Source organism: Stenella coeruleoalba, assembly GCF_951394435.1.
Source record: "Stenella coeruleoalba genome assembly, chromosome: 19".
In the NCBI taxonomy this organism is placed as follows: Eukaryota; Metazoa; Chordata; class Mammalia; order Artiodactyla; family Delphinidae; genus Stenella; species Stenella coeruleoalba.
The window spans coordinates 11,926,413-11,947,575 of NC_137165.1; the positions used below are offsets into that span (position 1 = coordinate 11,926,413).

At 44.0% G+C, this 21,163-nt stretch overlaps 1 protein-coding gene across 10 annotated transcripts in view; it reads left to right on the forward strand.

The window, feature by feature from the left end:
* Positions 1-95: 95 nt before the first annotated feature.
* Positions 96-21,163, forward strand: part of ZZEF1 (zinc finger ZZ-type and EF-hand domain containing 1) — a 142,473-nt gene continuing 121,405 nt past the window's right edge. For 8 of the 10 annotated variants that reach the window (XR_013824983.1, XM_079903943.1, XM_079903942.1 and 5 more), the window contains exons 1-3: positions 96-577; positions 16,939-17,083; positions 20,547-20,741. Coding sequence is in view for 8 of the 10 variants with exons in the window: in XM_079903943.1 (XP_079760069.1) it covers positions 224-577; positions 16,939-17,083; positions 20,547-20,741 (694 nt within the window). In the remaining 2 variants the exon portion in view is untranslated. Of the gene's footprint in view, positions 578-16,319; positions 16,519-16,938; positions 17,084-20,546; positions 20,742-21,163 lie in introns of those variants that run through there. The other 2 variants (XM_079903946.1, XM_079903948.1) reach the window with 2 other exon arrangements.

Below are 21,163 nucleotides of genomic sequence, written 5' to 3' on the forward strand. Positions count from 1 at the left end.
CTTGGAAATCAGGATGCCCTAGCTAGCTGTCTCACGACAGCTGGTGGAGTCCACTTGACGGCGCCTTTGCGACATCAGTCCTCGCTTGTCAGCGAGGAAGCCGGAAGCCGCAGCCGCCGCCGTCCCTTCCTCGTCCCCGCCCGCCGGGTGCCGTCGGAGGTTGACAGGTCGAGGCAGGGAGGCGGCGGCGGCGGCAGAGCCGGGCGCTCGAGACGGAGACCTCATGGGGAACGCTCCGAGTCACAGCAGTGAAGACGAGGCGGCAGCCGCCGGGGGCGAGGCCTGGGGTCCGCACCAGGACTGGGCCAAGGACTCGGGGACGACCCCCGGTCCGGGCCCCGCGGCCCCGGCGCTACCTCCCGCCGCAGCGCTACTGGAGCCGGCCCGACTGCGAGAGGCGGCGGCTGCGCTGCGGCCCGCGCCGCCCTACGAGTCTCTGGTGTCTAGGCACCACGGCGCGCTGTTGCGCTGGCTGGAAGAGCGGCTGGGCCGCGGCGAAGAGTCCGTCACTCTGGAGCAGTTCGGGGAGCTGCTGGAGGCTCGTGGCGCCGGCTTTTCGGGCGAGCGGTTCGAGGAGGTCAGGGCTGACTGGCGACTGTGGGGCGGGGGCAGGGCGGTCGCCCCCAAGGGCGTGAAGAGGTGGGCGGTGGCTTTGGAGAGGCTGGGCAGGAACCCATAGGGTGTGCAGGTTCCCAGAATAGGAGCATGAGTGTGCCGGGACTCACAGTGGGCGCTTCCAGCCTGTTCACTTTGGGAGACGACTGTGAATCTCTTTAACCTTTACTAGAGGTGTGGAAATCCTGGACTAGGCCGTTCTTGCTCGGAAGTACTGGACAGGTGTAGATGTCTTTGCATGTTGCTGTGGTATAGACCTTTGTGCTGTTGTCTGACGCTGCATCAACTGCCCTCTGGAGCTTCCTTATCATGCTCCAGAATGGTTTAAGGGAGATGTGCTCTAGGGATCAAGGGAGTGGCCATGAAAACCATTCTGTTTTATTGGCCAGTGGGTTTTTGCAGGGCCCCTTCTGAATCCAGTGTGTGGGCCTGACGAATGTGGGAGGAGAATAACACATATTGGAAATTTTCACATTCTGAAAGCCATTCTCATCACGCAGAAACTAGCTTTTCCAAAACACACATTTGTTTTAGAACTTTGAAAAGTCACATTTTCGACTCATTTAAACCTACCTAGAGCCTAAAACTGACAGGCAAATACCAGGTTTCCTGTCACTACTTGTAATTGTATATAATAGCTTTGGGCATAGTCACCAGCATTGTTTCTGTTAAGTGATTAACTGCAAATTGATATGGCAACAAAATATTTTCCTTGAAAGGGATCTTAGAAATTATCTGTACCGCATTCTTCATTTTAGAGTTAAGAAAAGAACTGATCCAGGATCACCCTGTGAATCATTGGCAAAACTGAGACTGTCACTCAGATCTCTTGGTTTTTTGTTTTTCTTACGTCACACTACCTCCTTGGGGCCCTGTTTCTTTAACTCCACAATGTTATAACAGAAGGTGCTTAATTTGTGAAAATGGGTAAACCATGTAGTATATTCAGTGTCAGTGAAGGGTGAGTGCATAAAGCAGTAAACTGACAGGTACTTGTAATGCCATTAAAAAGTGATGTACACTTTAAAACCAGAGGCTTTTAAAATATTTTAAGGATGTTTTCCTCTACATGGCCAGAATTCAGATAATGTGGTTTGTGTGTTTCTTATATTTTCCTTTTAAAAATACCTGTAAAGAATCCCGACTTTAGAAAATGTTGGTAATATAACTTAGTGAAGTGTCTCCTTTTTTTTTTTTAAATTCCAGGAGCATTCATAATAATTTCCACTCTTTTCGTTTTGTTCTGGTTTGTTTTTTGGCCATGCTGCGTGGCTTGTGGGATCTTATTACCCTGACCAGGGATCAAACCTGGGCCCCCTGCAGTGGAAGTGTGGAGTCCTAGTTACTGGACTGCCAGGGAATTCCCAATACTTTCCACTCTAGTCCTAGGTGTGTAAAGAGAAAATGAAGCAGTGTCAGAAAGAGCTGTGCAGATCTCTTGAAGGAGTTAGCACATTTCAAAATTGTCCAAAAGAGAATGGAGAGAAACTGTTTACATTGTGAGAGTGTCTGACAGGAATAGAGCTACAGGAATCCCGTAATGTAAGGCCAGAAGTCCTCGAGGTGTGGTCCAGAATTCACTCAAGGACTATGACGTTATCCATTCATTCACTGAGCAAATATTTATTGGGCATATACTGAGTGCTCAGCACTTGGATGACAGTGGACAAAGCAGATAACTTGTTCTTAAAGAGTATCTAGTACTGAAAGTGATGCACGTTAACCCAGCAATTATAGGTGTGGTGAGTATTATCCAAGGGAAAGCATAGTGAAAAAATAGGAGTATTTAAGCTCATCCAGGGTGTCAAGGAAGACTTACCTGAGAAAGTTAACTTTTCAGCTCTGATTTGAAGGCTGAAAGCAGACAAGGAGCAGAGGTGTTAGCAGTGTTTCAGGCAGAGGGAGTCGAATACACAAGTCCCAAGTCCAGAGAATAGAGAATCAGAAAGAATGGTAGGATGTGTTATGGTTACAAAACTGCTTCAAGGCAGAAAATCCAGTGCATCAGTGCTTTAAATGATAAAGAAGCTTTTTATGTAAAAGTCCACTCAGGCAGTCCAGGATTGATATGGCAGTTTCACAATTATCAGGGACCTGACTCTGTCCATCTTCTTGTGCTGTCATCCTCCACAGTCACCTTCCACTTAATGACCCAAATGACTCTGTTGCTGTTGCTTTGCACAACCAGCAGGAAAGGGAAAAGGAAGGAGAGGGCCACAAACCCATTTGGCCAAACCCAGTCACATGGCTACACTTAAATGCAAGCGAGGCTGGGAAAGATCCTTATTCCATGGCCATATATTCAGCTAAAAATCAGGATTTAATTACTGAGGAAGAGGAAAACAGATATTGGGTTACAATTTCATAGACTGCAGCAGGAGGAGAGCAAGGCTAGGAAGCAGGCAGGGACCAGATTGTAGAGCAGGTTCTCATCGGTGTATAGTATTTACTAGTGTAATGGTAAGAGTTTCCAAGTTGTACATGTTGGTTCTTCCGGCTCCTGTTGCCATCCATGTGTACCCAGCTGTCTTGCCTTCACATACCTGTGACCTCAGTTGCTTGAAGTGTTGTCCTAAAAAAATTCTTGAACTTGTACCAAAGGCCAAAGTCTGAAACGTTGTCATTTTATAGTATAACACACCTTTTCTCTTGGTGGGTGTGGTCCATGGAGAAGGACTCTTTGATTTGGTCACAGGGAGAAATATTTAATTTAATTGACTCCTATGTAGAAGAGGAATTAGAGTTAAAATTAAATTCTTATTTGACATCAGAGATTAGAGATTAGATATTGTGCTCTTAATATGATAAGCTTCCAGAAAATCATGTAGACTTTGGAGCAGGAAAAAAGTGCTGAACATAGGATGATAGCAGATGCCTTGAATGTGGGAATTTAGTATGAATAGGTCTTATTATTATTATTTTGTTGTTGTTGTTGCGGTACGTGGGCCTCTCACTGTTGTGGCCTCTCCCGTTGCGGAGCACAGGCTCCGGACGTGCAGGCTTAGCGGCCATGGCTCACGGGCCCAGCCGCTCTGTGGCATGTGGGATCTTCCCGGACCAGGGCACGAACCCGTATCCCCTGCATCGGCAGGCGGACTCTCACCACTGTGCCACCAGGGAAGCCCTAGGTCTTATTTTATTAATTTTCTGTATTAGCTTTGGTGCCTACTTTGTGAAATTCGTTGGGTTGTAAAGTCTGAAGGAAGGACCATTTTCTTTTTTTAATTTAATTTTATTTATTTTTTATACAGCAGGTTCTTATTAGTTATCTGTGTTATACACATCAGTGTGTACATGTCAATCCCAATCTCCCAATTCATCCCACCACCACCCCACCCCCCGCCACTTTCCCCCCTTGGAGTCCATACATTTGTTCTCTACATCTGTGTCTCTGTTTCTGCCCTGCAGACTGATTCATCTGTACCATTTTTCTAGGTTCCACATATATGCGTTAATATACGATATTTGTTTTTCTCTTTCTGACTTACTTCACTCTGTATGCCAGTCTCTAGATTCATCCATGTCTCTACAGATGACCCAATTTCATTCCTTCTTATGGCTGAGTAATATTCCATTGTATATATGTACCACATCTTTTTTTTTAAATAAATTTTTTAATTTTATTTTATTTATTTATTTTTGGCTGCGTTGGGTCTTCATTGCTGAGCACTGGCTTTCTCAGGTTGCGGCGAGCGGGGGCCCCTCTTTGTTGTGGTGCGCGGGTTTCTCATTGCGGTGGCTTCTCTTGTTGTGGAGCACAGGCTCTAGGCACGTGGGCTTCAGAAGTTGTGGTGCACAGGCTTAGTTGCTCCGCAGCATGTAGGATCTTCCCGGACCAGGGCTCGAACCTGTGTCCCCTGCATTGGCAGGCAGATTCTTAATCAGTGCACCACCAGGGAAGTCCCCACATCTTTATCCATTCGTCTGTCAGTGGGTATTTAGGTTTCTTTCATGACCTGGCTATTGTAAATTGTGCTGCAGTGAACATTGGGGTGCATGTGTCTTTTTTTTTAATTAATTAATTTATTTTTGGCTGCATTGGGTCTTCGTTGTTGGTTCTTCATTGCTGCACACAGGCTTTCTCAAGTTGTGGCGAGTGGGGGCTCCTCTTCGTTGTGGTGCGTGGGCTTCTCATTGCAGTGGCTTCTCTTGTTGCAGAGCTCGGGCTTTAGGCACGCGGGCTTCAGTAGTTGTGGCACTCAGGCTCAGTAGTTGTGGCTCTTGGGCTCTAGAGCACAGGCTCAGTAGTTGTGGCGTACGGGCTTAGTTGGTCCGTGGCATGTGGGATCTTCCCGGACCAGGGCTTGAACCCATGTCCCCTGCATTGGCAGGTGGATTCTCAACCACTACACCACCAGGGAAGTCCCGCATGTGTCTTTTTGAATTATGGTTTTCTCAGGGTATATGCCCAGTAGTGGGATTGCTGGGTCATATGGTAATTCTATTTTTAGTTTTTTAAGGAACCTCCATACTGTTCTCCATAATGGCTTTATCAATTTACATTCCCACAAACACTGCAAGAGGGTTCCCTTTTCTCCACACCCTCTCCATCATTTGTTGTTTGTAGATTTTCTGATGATGCCCATTCTAACTGGTGTGAGGTGATACCTCATTGTAGTTTTGATTTCCATTTCTCTAATAATTAGTGATGTTGAGCAGCTTTTCATATGCTTCTTGGCCATCTGTATGTCTTCTTTGGAGAAATGTCTATTTAGGTCTTCTGCCCATTTTTGGATTGGGTTGTTTGTTTTTTTTAATATTGAGCTGCTTGAGCTGTTTATATATTTTGGAGATAAATCCTTTGTCCATTGATTCGTTTGCAAATATTTTCTCCCATTCTGAGGGTTGTCTTTTTGTCTTGTTTGTAGTTTCCTTTGCTTTGCAAAAGTTTTTAAGTTTCATTAGGTCCCATTTGTTTATTTTTATTTTTATTTCCATTACTCTAGGAAGTGGATCAAAAAAGATCTTGCTGTGATTTATGTCAAAGAGTGTTCTTCCTGTGTTTTCCTCTAAGAGTTTTATAGTGTCCGGTCTTACATTTAGGTCTCTAATCCATTTTGTATGGTGTTAGGGAGTGTTCTAATTTCATTCTTTTACATGTAGCTGTCCAGTTTTCCCAGCGCCACTTATTGAAAAGGCTGTCTTTTGTCCATTGTATATTCTTGCCTCCTTTATCAAAGAAACGGTGACCATAGGTGTGTGGGTTTATCTCTGGGCTTTCTATCCTGTTCCATTGATCTATATTTCTGTGTTTGTGCCAGTACCATATTGTCTTGATTAGTGTAGCTTTGTGGTATAGTCTGAAGTTACGGAGTCTGATTCCTCCAGCTCTGGTTTTTTCCCTCAAGACTGCTTTGGCTATTCAGGGTCTTTTGTGTCTCCATACAAATTTTAAGATTTTTTGTTCTCGTTCTGTAAAAAATGCCACTGGTAATTTGCTGGGATTGCACTGAATCTGTAGATTGCTTTGGGTAGTATAGTCATTTTCACAATATTGATTCTTCCAATCCAAGAACATGGTATATCTCTCCATCTGTTTGTGTCATCTTTGACTTCTTTCATCAGTGTCTTATAGTTTTCTGAGTACAGGTCTTTTACCTCCTTAGGTAGGTTTATTCCTAGGTATTTTATTCCTTTTGTTGCAGTGGTGAATGGGATTGTTTCCTTAATTTCTCTTTCTGATCTTTCGTTGTTAGTGTGTAGGAATGCAAGAGATTTCTGTGCATTAATTTTGTATCCTGCAACTTTACCAAACTCATTGATTAGCTCTAGTAGTTTTCTGGTGGCATCTTTAGGATTTTCTATGTATAGTATCATGTCATCTGGAAACAGTGACCGTTTTACTTCTTCTTTTCCAATTTGTATTCCTTTTATTTCTTTTTCTTCTCTGATTGCTCTGGCTAGGACTTCCAAAACTGTGTTGAATAGTAGTGGCGAGAGTGGACATCCTTGTCTTGTTTCTGATCTTAGAGGAAATGCTTTCAGTTTTTCACCATTGAGAATGATGTTTGCTGTGGGTTTGTCATATATGGCCTTTATTATGTTGAGGTAGGTTCCCTCTGTGCCCACTTTCTGGAGAGTTTTTGTCATAAATGGGTATTGAATTTTGTCAAAAGCTTTTTCTGCATCTATTGAGATGATCATATGGTTTTTATTCTTCAATTTGTTAATATGGTGTATCACACTGATTGATTTGCATATACTGAAGAATCCTTGCATCCCTGGGGTAAATCCCACTTGATCATGGTGTATGATCCTTTTAATGTGTTGTTGGATTCTGTTTGCTAGTATTTTGTCGAGGATTTTTGCATCTATATTCATCAGTGATAGTGGTCTGTAATTTTCTTTTTTTGTAGTATCTTTGTCTGGTTTTGGTATCAGGGTGATGGTGGCCTCAGAATGAGTTTGGGAGTGTTCCTTCCCCTGCAATTTTTTGGAAGAGTTTGAGAAGGATGGGTGTTAGCGCTTCTCCAAATGTTTGATAGAATTCACCTGTGAAGCCATCTAGTCCTGGACTTTTGTTTGTTGGCAGATTTTTTTTTTTTTTTTTTTTTTTTGTGGTACGCGAGCCTCTCACTGCTGTGGCCTCTCCCGTTGCGGAACACAGGCTCCGGACGCGCAGGCTTAGCGGCCATGGCTCATGGGCCTAGCCGCTCTGCGGTATGTGGGATCTTCCCGGACCGGGGCACGAAGCCGTGTCCCCTGCATCTGCAGGCGGACTCTCAACCACTGCGCCACCAGGGAAGCCCTAGTTTGTTGGAAGATTTTTAATCACAGTTTCAATTCATTACTTGTGATTGGTCTGTTCATATTTTCTATTTCTTCCTGGTTCAGTCTTGGAAGGTTATACCTTTCTAAGAGTTTGTTCATTTAAGGAAGGACCATTTTTATTCATTTATTTACTGTCTCAGCACAGTCCCAGCTCATAGCCAGTGCCCAGTAGGTATTTTCCCCATGGAGCCCTCAGTTTGATTTGACAGATTGAATATGGTACAGTCCTCATTCTCCAACCTCATATTTTATGTTCAATCTGTAACCTTTTAATAAGATTTTTCTTCTCTTTTCTTTTTTTTTTGCCATACCACACGGTTTGTGGGATTTTAGTTTCCTGACCAGGGATTGAACCTGGGCCCTCAGCAGTGAGAACGCAGAGTCCTAACCACTAGACCAGGGAATCCCCAAGAAGTTATTTCTTGACATTGGAGGAAACAGTTAAATACAGTTTTAGTGAAAACTTAAAAAGGTTCTTAGTCACTGTTGGGTTTAGAGGAAATTTGGAGAAGAATACCATCTTGGCATTATCATGTCATAGTATTGATCAATTAATTTAGAATGGCTCTGAGCCCAAGAACTATGCAAATAGAATTATACAGATGTAATTCTGTACCCTGTCAAGACAGTGTGAGAGACATGTGAATGTACCGTAACGCGGAAGCAGGCTACAAGCGTTGCTTACCCTCAGCTCAGAGCCAGTAGAGGCTCCCCACTGCTTGAGGGATCAAGCACAGATTCCTCTGAATGAGTCGGAACCCACAGGCCAGCCTGTCTCCCTGTCTGACCTTATCTACCTCTGTCCCCTGTGGGACACCTGCCTTGTCCTGTGTGTGGACCTTGCTTCTATGAGTTCTTCAAGATTCCCTGCCTTGGCACCATCACCTGGTCAGGACCAAGCCTTTCCTGTGACATGATTCAGATGGCTTCTGTATAATCGTATTTTCAGTCCTACCCGTGAGGCTCTTGTTTCCTGTTCAGTACAGGTCTTCTGGCACTTAGAGTACACTGTGTAGCCTTGCTCTGCCATGGGGCTCTGAGGCACTGCCTGCACTTCTCCAGCACACAGGAAGCCTTCAGTAAGCGTTGGCCATTGATAGTGATGAGGCAGTGCAGAAGAGGAAGATCCTGGGGGAATTGGAGATTATTCTGGCTCTTTGTGCTTTGCTTTGGGGGGAGTGATGGTATTGGCTTTCTTTTGGAGAACTTCACAATCCACAAGAGCTATGGAGGAAAGGTCACAGATCTGTTTTGCCTTTCCCTGATTTCCAGAATACCACTACATTATGGACTCTCTTGCTTTAGAAACTTCATTGGCTTCCCATTGCCTTCAGAATCAAATGTTAGTCTAACATTTAGGTCTTTATACCCTTCCACTCTTACCTCCCAGTGCTATTTAGCCAGCCGGGTCCATTTACTGTTTCCCATATACGAGGGGAATTTTGTCCTTTGCTCCCTTTCTCTCGCTTCAGCCCTTTGCTCCCTGCTAAGCCCTTTCCACTTTCAAGGACCACATAGAAGCATTTAACAGTAGCATGGGAGTTTGGGAAAGGCTTCACCAAACCAGAGGTTGAGAAGCTGAAAGAATTTGCCAGGCAAAGAAAGAAAGGGATATTCCATTTGAAAGGCACAGCATGTGGAAATATATTGAGGTGAGAGAAAGCAAAACTTGGGGAATGATGTTTCTTTGGGACCTGGTCTAGAGTCTGAGTTGGCTGGGACCTTTGTAGCCATTGCAGGCAGCCTGTCCCCCACCTGCCCCAGGATCACTTCTGTAACATCTTGGACAGTTAGCCTGTTAAAGGTATTAGCGAGTTTCTGATTTATTTACTTATTTATCTTTTACATTTTTAAAAATAAATTTATTTATTTTATTTATTTTTGACCGCTTTGGGTCTTTGTTGCTGTGCGCGGGCTTTCTCTAGTTGCGGCGAGTGGGGGCCACTCTTCGTTGTGCTGCACGGGCTTCTCATTGTGGTGGCTTCTCTTGTGGAGCCTGGGCTCTAGGCACACGGGCCTCAGCAGTTGTGGTATGTCGGCTCAGTAGTTGTGGCTCATGGGCTCTAGAGCTCAGGCTCAGTAGTTGTGGCGCACGGGCTTAGTTGCGGCATGTGGGATACTTTCTGGACCAGGGCTCGAACCCGTGTCCCCTGCATTGGCAGGCTCTTAACTACTGCGCCACCAGGGAAGTTCCGAGTTTGCCGATTTGTAAGTCTGCCTGTTCCACGTTCTTTTTTAGACTGAGCGTGAGAATTGGGCCCTGGACTCAGCCTGCTTGTGGGCAAATCCTAGTTCCACCATCCTCAAGCCGTGTGACCTTGATTGACTTACATGACCACTCTGGGTCTCAGTTGCCTCAGCTATAAAATGAGCATAATAATAGTATCTACCTTATATAGTCAGTGTGAGGATTAAATGAATTCATGTAAAGCCCTTAGAACAGTGTCTGGCACATGCTTAATGCTCAGTAAATGTTGCTGTTAGTGGTGTTATTCTTCTCTATTGTTCTGTCTCTGCTCTAGGATTGTTTACTCCATCTTCTGTGACAGCCCTTCAGTACTTCACTAGACATGGAATGTGAAACAGCCTTACAGATGAGTTAACTAAGGCCTTAAATGGATGTGACCCTTTCAGCCAACAGGTGGCAGAACTAGGACCAGACCTAGATCTTTTGACTTCTGATGGAGTGTGCTTCTCCAAGTTGAACCAGTGTGCAGCCTTTATATATAAGCCTGGTGCGTTGCATTCTGCTTGTCTGAGCCCACAGTTCTGTTCTGTGATGATTTTGGCTCCTTCTCTATGTGTACTGTGGTCTTGATCCCAGTAGTGGTTAAGAAGGTTAGACAGGAATGGTCTGAGCCCGGCCCCATGCTGCCCTCGGGCCAAGGCGAAGGGATGGAAATCTGTAGTCAGCCAGCCCACTTTTCTGTCTCTTGTCTGTGAGTTGTATCAATTATGGCCTCTAATTAGAATGTATTAATAGCTCTTTGCAGTTTACTAGGCATAGACTTGTTCATGAAACCTTTGGACCCCCACAACAAGCTATGAAGGAAGGTTGGGTGGGAAGAGGAGTTGAGACTTAGAGAGACCAAGAGTCTTGTCCCAGGTCTCACAGAAAGTAAGAGGTCCATGTGACACTGATCTCTTACCCACATTTCCCCTTAGTCTGACTGTGTTATACTCTTTATCTCCCACATGCTCCCTAGCATAATGCCTGCACTTGGGAGCTGCCTGCATAGTTGTCATGTGGACGGCAGAGCATGTAGCGGATGTAACAGGAAGAGACCTGGAGCAGGAGAGGAGGAGGAATACAGCAGATCAGTCCAGGTTGCTGTCTATGTGGAGACTCCATGGAAATTGGGGGTCTTGCTCTGTACGCAGAGAGGTGAAGGTAGACTTGCTTTACTTTGCACCATGAGGTTAGACCCAGTGTATCGAGTTGGGTCTGGGGCCCCATGTTCCAGGGCAGTGAGTTTCAGACTGTCCCTTCAGTGGGTTGGAAACCTATTTAGTCAGTGTTAACCTGCAAGTTAAAAAAAAGAAAGAGTAGAATGGAATAGAAAAGGTCAGGGTACATTATATCTGATAAGAAAAAGTACATTGTTTCACCAAACTTTTATACCAATTACATGTATACTGGCTCATGATATAAAATGTATTTCTTACAGTGGATCAGCCGATAAAAGTTGAGAGGCACTGCTCTGAGGTTTATTGTCAAATTGGAGGGATCTTGGAGGGGGCAGCCAGGATGGGAATGAGACCAAAAGCCATACCACATAGAGAACTGGCTGAAGGATGGAGGGTTTGAAGAAACTCAGAGGACCTGATCAGTGTTTCCAGTGATCTGCAGGCTGTGTTGGGGTAGAAGGAACAGATGTGTTCTGAAGGGCCCCACGGGGTGGTAACATCAGGGATGGAGATTTCCATTTCTTACATAGAGAAGAGCATTGTTGCTGTCAACTGGCCAGAAGACATGAGCTTCCCATCACCAATGTATGTCACAGAGACACTGGAGAAGGGGTTCAGCAGTATAAAGGAACATATTTTGAGAGATTTGTAGGTCCATTCCAATATGGGAGCCTTTATAGATCTGGGAGGCTCGGCCCCCTCCACCCTTAGTCTTCTCCAGCAGCCTCATGGTACCCTTGCTGCGAGATCTGAGCTCTGTAGCCTGGTTGGCCAGGTTCTCTCTCTTCTGACCTCTGTGTGTCTCTTCACCCCCGCCCCCGCCTCCTTTCCACACTGCAGGTAGGTTATAGTTCTCACGATCTGTGGTGCACTCTGTGTCTGTTCTCACACTCTGTCCCCTCTACCCAGGATGGCCTCCCTGTCTTCATATCCTTGCAAATTCCTAGTTATTCATTAAGGCTCAATTCAAGGGTCATTTTTCTGAGGGCCATTTCCCCCAAACGCCCCTACCCCTCCTGGGCTTCTGGCTTCTGGAGTGCTTCTGTTAGCTCATGGCATAGTGGTCGACAGTGTGGGGTCCCAGATCAAACCAGGATTGGAATCCAAGCTCCATCATTTACCAGTACTAACCATGTGACCTTGAACAAAATGCTTAACTTCTCTTTCCCTCTCTAGTAAAGCGATAGTACCGACCTTAGGGTTGTGGAAAATATGAGTTGATCCAGGTGAGGTACTTAGAACTCTGTCTGGTGCCTAGTAAATGCTTACTTAATAGTAAGTATCAGCTATTATAATTATTTATGCTGTTACTTCTTTATTATAATTATCACACCTATCACATTGCTGCTCTCGGTTTACATATCTATCTTCTTCTAGGCTGTAAGGATTTTGGAGAGCAAGGACTATGCCCTGAATCCCAATATGCACATACCCAAGCATGGGTCAAGTATATATGGCTGCCTGTCGGATGGTGTTGAATAACTGCTAAGTAAATTGGCTTCTGTGAAACAAACTAGATGTTAAGTGTTAGATTTTACAACTTGTGCATTTCTTTAAGGACGATTCCTTTTTTAAATTTTTTAATTAATTTATTTATTTTTGGCCGTGTTGGGTCTTCGTTGCTGCGTGCAGGCTATCTCTAGTTGCATTGAGTGGGGGCTATTCTTTGTTGCGGTGCGCGGGCTTCTCATTGTGGTGGTTTCTCTTGTTCCTGAGGACGGCTCTAGGCACCAGCTTCAGTAGTTGTGGCTCGTGGGCTCTAGAGCACAGGCTCAAGTAGTTGTGGTGCACGGGCTTAGTTGCTCCACGGCATGTGGGATCTTCCTGGACCAGGGCTCAAACCTGTGTCCACTGCATTGTCAGGAGGATTCTTAACCACTGCACCACCAGGGAAGCCCCTCTTTAAGGACAATTTCTGACTGTTAGGAAATCATGTATTTGTTTGGTGAAGCTGTTAGCAACGCTCTTCTGATATTTTTTCTCACCCGAACTGTCTTTATTTTGTTTGTTTGAAAATTCTCTTTATCATATCCATTAACTATTGACAGATCAACAGAGTCTGTTAAAAATAGCAGAATGTCACCGTTTGTATAGCCTTGCTTATATAGGATTTTTATCAGCCATAAACGGCAGGAGTTGTGTGGGAATTTGGGAACAAACAGCACTTGAGATGCAGGTGGCACTCGAAGTGCAGAAGTTCTGGTAGGAGTAGGACTTGAGTACTGTTTGAAATTTAGAGAGTGAGTCTCAGTTTTAAGGTTGATACTGAGTTAACTTGGGCACAAGGTGCTGAGAGCAAATTTTACAGATGCAGGAAAGAGATAGATAAGAGAGGCGTTTTGAGCACTTGGTCTCCGGACTGCAAGGAACCCCAGGTGTTATCTGGTCAAAGGAAGGAGAATGGAGTCGTGGTGAAGAACATGAGCTCTGGGGGCTTTGTAGTCGAATACTAGCTGTGTGACCTTGGGCAAGTTCTCCGACCTCTCTGTACAACTATAAAATGGGTAGGTTAAATAGTAAGGTCTTTTGCTGTTATAAGGAATAAATGATATGTACACTGCTTAAAATTTAGCCAGTGTTCAATATTAATTCAGAGCTTCCCAAACCATCTGTCAGTCCCAATTTAATGGGTTACAGCTGTACTAATCCCCTCAGACGCTGAGTCATACAAATACTATTTTCTCACTATGCTGTAATGTGAAGGAGTTGGGAGGTAGCTGTTATCGGTACTGCGTATTCACACCCTGGGACCTCAGGGCAGGCAGAGGTGTGCTTCTGCTCTACCTCCCTCCATATCCATTGGCTCTACTTTTTATATTGGGGTGTGCTTAAAATTTCTTAATATTTATAATTTCCTCTTTATTATTATAAAAGCAACATATGTAGATTGCTATATTACCACTATTAACATCTTGATGTTTATTCTTTCAGATATATCTATGTATCTATCTATATATATTTGGCACCAAAGTAGGAAGTGCATATTTGCTTTTTGTTCAAACTAACAGGAGATCATTCTCTAATATTCTTCTGTAGCCTAGTGTTTTCAGTTAGTGGTATTCACTGTTCCATTAATTTCTGTTTAATTAATACCCAGACCCCCCCAGAATGTATCCAGCTGTCCCACAAATCTCCCTTTATGGCTGATATATCCAGTGTACATACAGTTTTATTTAGAGAGGTACTATTCATCCATCTGCTTCCCAGCTTCCAAAATTTTGTTGCTATTGTAACATCTCCTGTTCTCTTTGTCCTTGTGGTTAAAAAAAAAATCCCTTTATAATATTGTCTTAGTGGGATTTCATGAGGGAGCAGAGGTAAATGCATTTGTTTAGTATGACTTCTTTGAACACTCCTGTTGGCTGGTTGTCTAGCTGTTGCCCTGAAGCCTTGAGGGATGAGGTGGGCATTCCTTCTAGAGCTTCCTAATCCATCTTTATACCCCACTAACAGCAGACATATCCATCTTTTTTTATTTTGATGAAGCATAAGTATTTTACTAATTTTATAAAATATTGATCTCATTTTATTTATTTATTGAATTTTATTTGTTTTTATACAGGAGGTTATTTATTTATTTAACTGGAGTACAGTTGCTTTAAAATGTTGTGTTAGTTTCTGCTGCACAGTGAAGTGAATCAACCATACGCATATGCACATCCCCTGCCTCTTGCACCTCCGTTCCCCGCCCTGCCTCCATCCCACCCAACTAGGCCATCACATAGCACCGAGCTGAGCTCCCTGTTATACAGCAGGTTCCCACTAGCTATCTGTTTTACACATGGTAGTGTATTTATGTCAAACCTAATCTCCCAATTCATCCCACCCTCCCCTTCCCCACCATGTCCAAACGTCCGTTCTCTACATCTGCATCTCTGCTCCTGCCCTGCAAGTAGGTTCATCTGTACCATTTTTCTAGATTCCACACATATGCGTTAATATACGATATTTGTTTTTCTTTCTGACTTCACTCTGTATGACAGACTCTAGGTCCATCCGCATCTCTACGAATGACCCAATTTCGTTTCTTTTTATGGCTGAGTAATATTCCATTATATATGTACCACATCTTCTTTATCCATTCATCCAGACACGTCCATCTTTATGATGAGCTTTTCCCTCTAGCTTCTATCTAATGACCTTAACTGCTCCTTCCTGTTACAACCCATCAGGTATTTGAAGAGGAGTCTATTACTCCCAGTCATCTTTCCTCCTCACTGAAGATTCCATGGTCCTTCAGCTCTTCTCACAGGGCAATTTCTAGTTTTCTCTTCATCAGGATATCTTTCCTCTGATCTCTTCTATTTCATTTACTTTGGGTGTGTGACTTCCCAGCTAAGCTTAGCTTTCCTGATTGGGTCTAATCAGAAAAGAACAGGATGGTATCTTCCCTCCTTCTGAGCATTATGCCTTCATTAGTGTAGCCTTTGATAACTTTTTGGATTAATGTAGCCTGTTAACTCTTTGGATAATCCCCCAAAAGAAGTAGAGGCAAAAAGAATGCTATAATCGCTCTCTTTTTTTAAACAAATTTATTTATTTGTATTTTTGGCTGCACTGGGTCTTCATTGCTGTGCACGGGCTACCTCTAGTTGCGGAGAGCGGGGGCCACTCTTTGCCACGGTGCGTGGGCTTCTCACTGTGGTTGCTTCTCTTGGTGCAGAGCACATGCTCTAGGCACGTGGGCTTCAGTAGTTGTGGCACGCAGGCTTTGGTAGCTGTGGCTCACGGGCTCTAGAGCGCAGCCTCAGTAGTTGTTGTGCACGGGCTTAGTTGCTTCACAGCATGTGGGATCTTCCTGGACCAGGACTCAAACCCGTGTCCCCTGCATTGGCAGGTGGATTCTTAACCACTGCGCCACCAGGGAAGCCCCAATCTCTTTTTTTTTTAATTGGAGTATAATTGTTTTACAATGTTGGGTTAGTTTCTGCTGTAGAACAAAGTGAATCAGCTATATGTATACACATATCCGCTCCCTCTCGAGCCTCCCTCCCACCCGCCTCCCCAAGAATGCTGTAATCTTTCTCCCACATTCTACCTCTAAACTCTGTCCCCCATCCTGCATTTATGTCCATGGTTTTTGGACCCAAACACAGGAATTTGCATGTGTTCCTATTAAACACTGCATTGTTCAGAGGTCTGTGATGGAAATAGGGGTATTTGTGTCAGTCATGAATCGTCAGTGGGACATTTCCATTTTTCTTGGAGGGGGGAAGTAAGGAAAGAGGGCAGGAGTTTTAAGAAAGAGAGAGGATTACTTAGAAAGGAGGTAGAAGACTCCTAAAGTTTTTCATGGTGAGGGATGTTTGTGAGTGAGTGTATCTGCAGGAAGAAAGAAGCCCCTGATGAAGGAGGGCTTGAGATCTGGGGAGAGGGGCAGCTGCTGGGTGAGGAAAGTCTTCAGGATGTGAGAGAGGGTCAGGGACACAAGAGGAGGTAACAGTGCAGATTAGCAAGGAGAAGAGGACCACTTTGCACTGCTTCTGTGCTTTCACTATACTGGGCTCTGTGCCAATGTTACTTAATCCAGGCAGCAGTCTGTGAGTTTGGTAGTATTTGCTCCATTTTTCAGATCAAGAAGCTGAGGCTTACGGAGGCAAAGAAATGTGTGTAAAGTCACATGGACAGTTAGTGACAGAGCAGGATTCAAGCCAAATCCCATGCTGTACCCGGTTCCCCAGATGACCCAACATGAACAGGGAGCAAATTAGATTATGGTTAAAGGTTAGTGAAAACAGGGCTATGAAGTAGATAAACCAAGTTAGCTCTCGTGTCCAAAGAGTGTTTAAAAGAAAAAGCCCAGATAAACCAGAGGTGCTACCCTAAGCCAATGCTTTGTTTTTGGCACTTTGTAACCAGTTGAACATTTTTGCAGTGGTTGCTTTCTTCTGAAATTATTTGGGGGAAGGGGGCTTACTCTCTTGAAAGATGAGATGATGAAATTGTGCATACATGTAGCAGTACTTATACACACATTCTGCAGAGCATAGTGAGTTACTATCCTGAATGTTTTTGTTCTTTGAATGATGTATAGGAACTCTTCCCACAACAACAGTAACAACCAAAATCACTGGTCTTGGGAAGTGTCAAAAAAATTATTCAGGATTTGGAACAGACCTTATTTTCTTGCATCTCTTCTTTTAGGCCTTTGCTCAGTTTGACGCCGAGGGTGATGGTACCGTTGATGCTGAGAACATGTTGGAGGCTCTCAAGAATTCCAGTGGAGCTAATCTTCAAGGGGAGCTGAGCCATATCATCAGACAGCTGCAAGCCTGTTCTCTTGTTCCAGGTAAGGCTGTCATCTGAGTGCTGAATGCTGAGGAACGCTCTCTTAAAGCCCAAATGAACTTTGCTATAATGTGGGTTGTAATTAGGCAAACTTGTGGGCACCATGAAATAAATGTGCTTCTCTGATAGTCGTCATTAAGCTCGTGGTCTGAATTAGTGTTCACTATAATCATTTCTCTTGCTTCCCAGTACAGTGTTGGTTGAGCAGTTCTATCATGTTTTTATGAACCTTTGTCATGAGACTGCCTTCCTTAGTGAATCTCTTTATTTCAGTCTCTCAAGAAGCCTTCCTTGGCCCCAACTGTATGTTGTCTTAGCATCCTGCATTTGTTTTTTGCAACATATTACCGTTGTAATTAATTAATTAATTATCACTCACTTATTTGTATATGTCTGTCTTCACTCTTATCCTGTGAGCTCCACGAGGGCAGGGAGCCTTCTCTTTTATTTCTGTTGTGTCCTCACATTTAGTACAATTTTTGGCACATGGTAGGCACCCAGTGTTTTTTTTAGAAAGCTATCACTCAGAAATTTAAGTAAGAATAAAAATAGCTTAAAATTAAGCAATACTTCTACATTATACCTATGAAAAAATTTTGTCTGTGTTTTTGATGGTTTCTTTGGGGGACTCAGAAACAGAATCAAAATAAAATTACCTTTTTTTTTTTTCTAGTGAGAAAACAATTGAGTTTGAAAGGGAAAAAAAAAAAAAACTTGGCATATCATCTTTTTGGTTCAGTTTATCTTATCCAAGAGCTTTTCCTGCTCTGTGTACTTAGAGTCATAATACTTAGTATAGAGCCTGAGCTCCAGCAGCAAGGAGGCAGATAGACTTGTTGGATACATAAATGTAACTGGTTGTCCTTGACCTCTCTGACTTCCTGCTGAGGATCTGTTGAGCTAGGGAAGGATGGTTTCTGTATCTCAATGAAGAATGCCTATTTCCACTCTTCCTCAAATTGTCTTTAATTGCGTAACTTTTATAGAGCATTATAGGTAACCTGTACATGTTAACTTTTCTTCTATTCTCATGGCAGTTAAAATTATGCTTTGAATTATGCATAACTAACTTACATCTTGGCATTTATGTATTACTCCCACCTCTGTGTTACCAGCATGTGGATAGCATCAGGAGTTTATTTGAACACTTCAAAGAGATGTTTTGGGAGGAGAGGAGAGGAGTGGAGACCAGGGGATCCACCAATAGTTAGTGCACCATTGCTCTGGGTGACCTTGAGGAGAGGGGGAGATTAGGTTAGAAAAGTTGGGGGTCCAGATCCCAAGGTTCTTACCTTATTAGCAGGGTTGTGAATTAGGACTTTCTTTCTTTCTTTCTTTTGTTTAATTACAACACTGAAGGTAGCGCTACTTTATTTTTTTAATTAATTATTTATTTAATTTATTTATTTTGGCTGCGCCGGGTTTTAGTTGCGGCATGCGGACTCTTCGTTGTGGCGTGCATGCAGGATCTAGTTCCCCAACCAGGGATGGAACCCAGGCCCCCTGCATTAGGAGCTCAGAGTCTTACCCACTGGATCACCAGGGAAATCCCAATGAGTTAGGACTTTCTACTCAAAATTTTTATCAACAGCCAACTTAAGAGTTGTTTTTCACAGTCCTTGGCTGAACCTTGGTGAGCTGACCTCACCTCTTTGGTGGGATCCTAGTTCCCTGGTCCCTCTGCCTAACCCAGACTGACACTTATTCCTTTTGTTTCTCATTGTATGGGTGCTGAATGTTTAAAAGAGACAGTCCCTTTACCGGGACTGTTTCAGCATATGACAGAAGTTTTCCCATTACAAGCATCACACGGATTCTGAGATCAGTGCAGCATCAGCAGCGTCATCATGTGAGGTTTGGGTATTACTGTGGGCCTCTGCTTAGGAAAGAACTGTAAGAGGAGAGGCAAGGGATGGCATCAACTTCTGCGGCTTGGGAAATCAAACCAGTGTCTCTGGGTTTTGTGTAGGGGGCAGAATCAAATGGGCTGCTTCAGGGGCACAGTTTCTCTACAATCTTATGTTTATCTTTAAAAATCAATGCAGGGCTTTCCTGGTGGCGCAGTGGTTGAGAGTCCGCCTGCCGATGCAGGGGACACGGGTTCGTGCCCCGGTCCGGGAAGATCCCACATGCCGCGGAGCGGCTGGGCCCATGAGCCATGGCCACTGAGCCTGCGCGTCCAGAGCCTGTGCTCCGCAATGGGAGAGGCCACAACAGTGAGAGGCCCGCATACCGCAAAAAGAAAAAAAAATCAAAGCAAAGTTTCCTTCTGCTTTCATATAATGTTTCTGTTTCACACTTAAAAGTAGTTTCTCCTGCAGACTTCTGGAGTCCTGCTCTAGGTGCTGCTTACGTGGGTGTGTTCAGTTTGTGACAGTTTATCAAATGATACAATTATAATATACTTTTGTTTTAATTAGAAAGCAAAACGAAAAGAAAAACAAATCCTCCCCAAATCTACAAGCATATCTGAGCTCCAGGAAAAGCTGCCATGTTTATTCTCTCTTCACTTAACTGCCTGGGTTATGTGCACCTCAGTTCCAAGCATATTATTGTAGGTTATGAGGAACCATGAAAGGATTTTAAACAGGGTAGACATGGCCTGTTTTGTGTTTTTGTAAGATTACTCAAGTTAATGTCAGACAAAATGCAGCCAGGGGAGCCGCTTAGGATATCTGGGGAGGTGTATGAGTGGGCGGTGTTGAGGCCAGAGCCTGGGCAGCGGCCAGAGGGATGGACAGATGGGGGAGACTCCAGAGGAGCCACACTGGAGAGAAAAAACTGGAATGGTGGAAGGAGCACTCGGAGGCAGTGCGAGGAGCTACTTCCGGTCCTACCCCTTTTTTGTTGTCTTGGTCTGTCACCTGAGCCTCGTTTTCCTCAGTTGTAAGAGGAGGATACCAGTACCTTCGGTGCCTTCTCTCCCCCACCCTCCACCCCCCCACCTTATTGTGGGGACCAAAAGAGGTGCTGTGTGTGGAAGGACCTTAAAAACTATAAGATGCCATCGGGAATTGTGGTCAGGGCAGTGGTTATATTTTCATTATTGTGGTTTTTTGTAGCTTAGTATAAAAGCAGTTATGCCTTTACTCTCTAACGTGATAAACTTTATTCCTAGCCCACATTCTATATGCAAAACTTCTTTAAAAATTTCAAGTTAGTATTTAGGTTTATAAATTAAACTTATAAAAATTTGAAGCTTGGAATGAAACAGATAATCACTATTCTGAGTCTTCTAAACTTTCTGTTAAACTACAATGAAGTTAATTTTTAAATTGAGATTACCACTGATTCACTTCTTAAAAGCCTTTTTAGATTTTTCAGTGATGAAAGCTGAAACTATCAGTGAGGATTCTTGCCGGCTGCTTTTAATTCAGCTAATTCAGAGAGGCCGCCAGGCAGGGGATGTGGAAACTACTGTGGTGGGTTCCCAAAAACACCAAAGATGGATTTTGTCTGTTTAGGTTTCATAGACATATTTTCAGAGTCCAAGGAGGGCCTGGATGTTCACTCGTCAATGATCCTGCGCTTCCTGCATCGCAACCGGCTCTCTAGCACCGTCATCCCCTACCCAATGTTGGACCACTGCAATAACATGAGCACCATGAGGGCTTCTGTTCTGAAGGACTCTCTGGATCAACTGGTACAAAAAGAAAAGGGTACGTGTGCAGGGGTGGGGGTGTTCTTGAGAAGGCGTGATCATCGTTTCTTCCAAGTGTGGTATTTATTGATAGGACGAGCCAACACTTCTCCCTGCTTTTATTTCTGAAAATGTAATAGTGACCAGTTTGTAGCACAAGAATGAAGACCTGCTCTGCCTTTCCCCTCCCCCTCTCCTTCCCCTCCCCCTCCCTCTCACCCTCTTCATAACCCCAAGTCTCCGCTCAGATGTGACTTCAGGAAGACCCTTTCTCATTACTCTTACCTAACTAATGCCCCCACCCCTGCCACTCCCCACCTTTTGGTTACTATCCCCTTTGCAGGTTTGATAGTCTAAATGGCACTTATCATCATCTGAGGTTGTAGCATTAGTATTTACTTGCGTTTCTGTCTGTCTGTTCGCTTCATTATCCTTGGCACC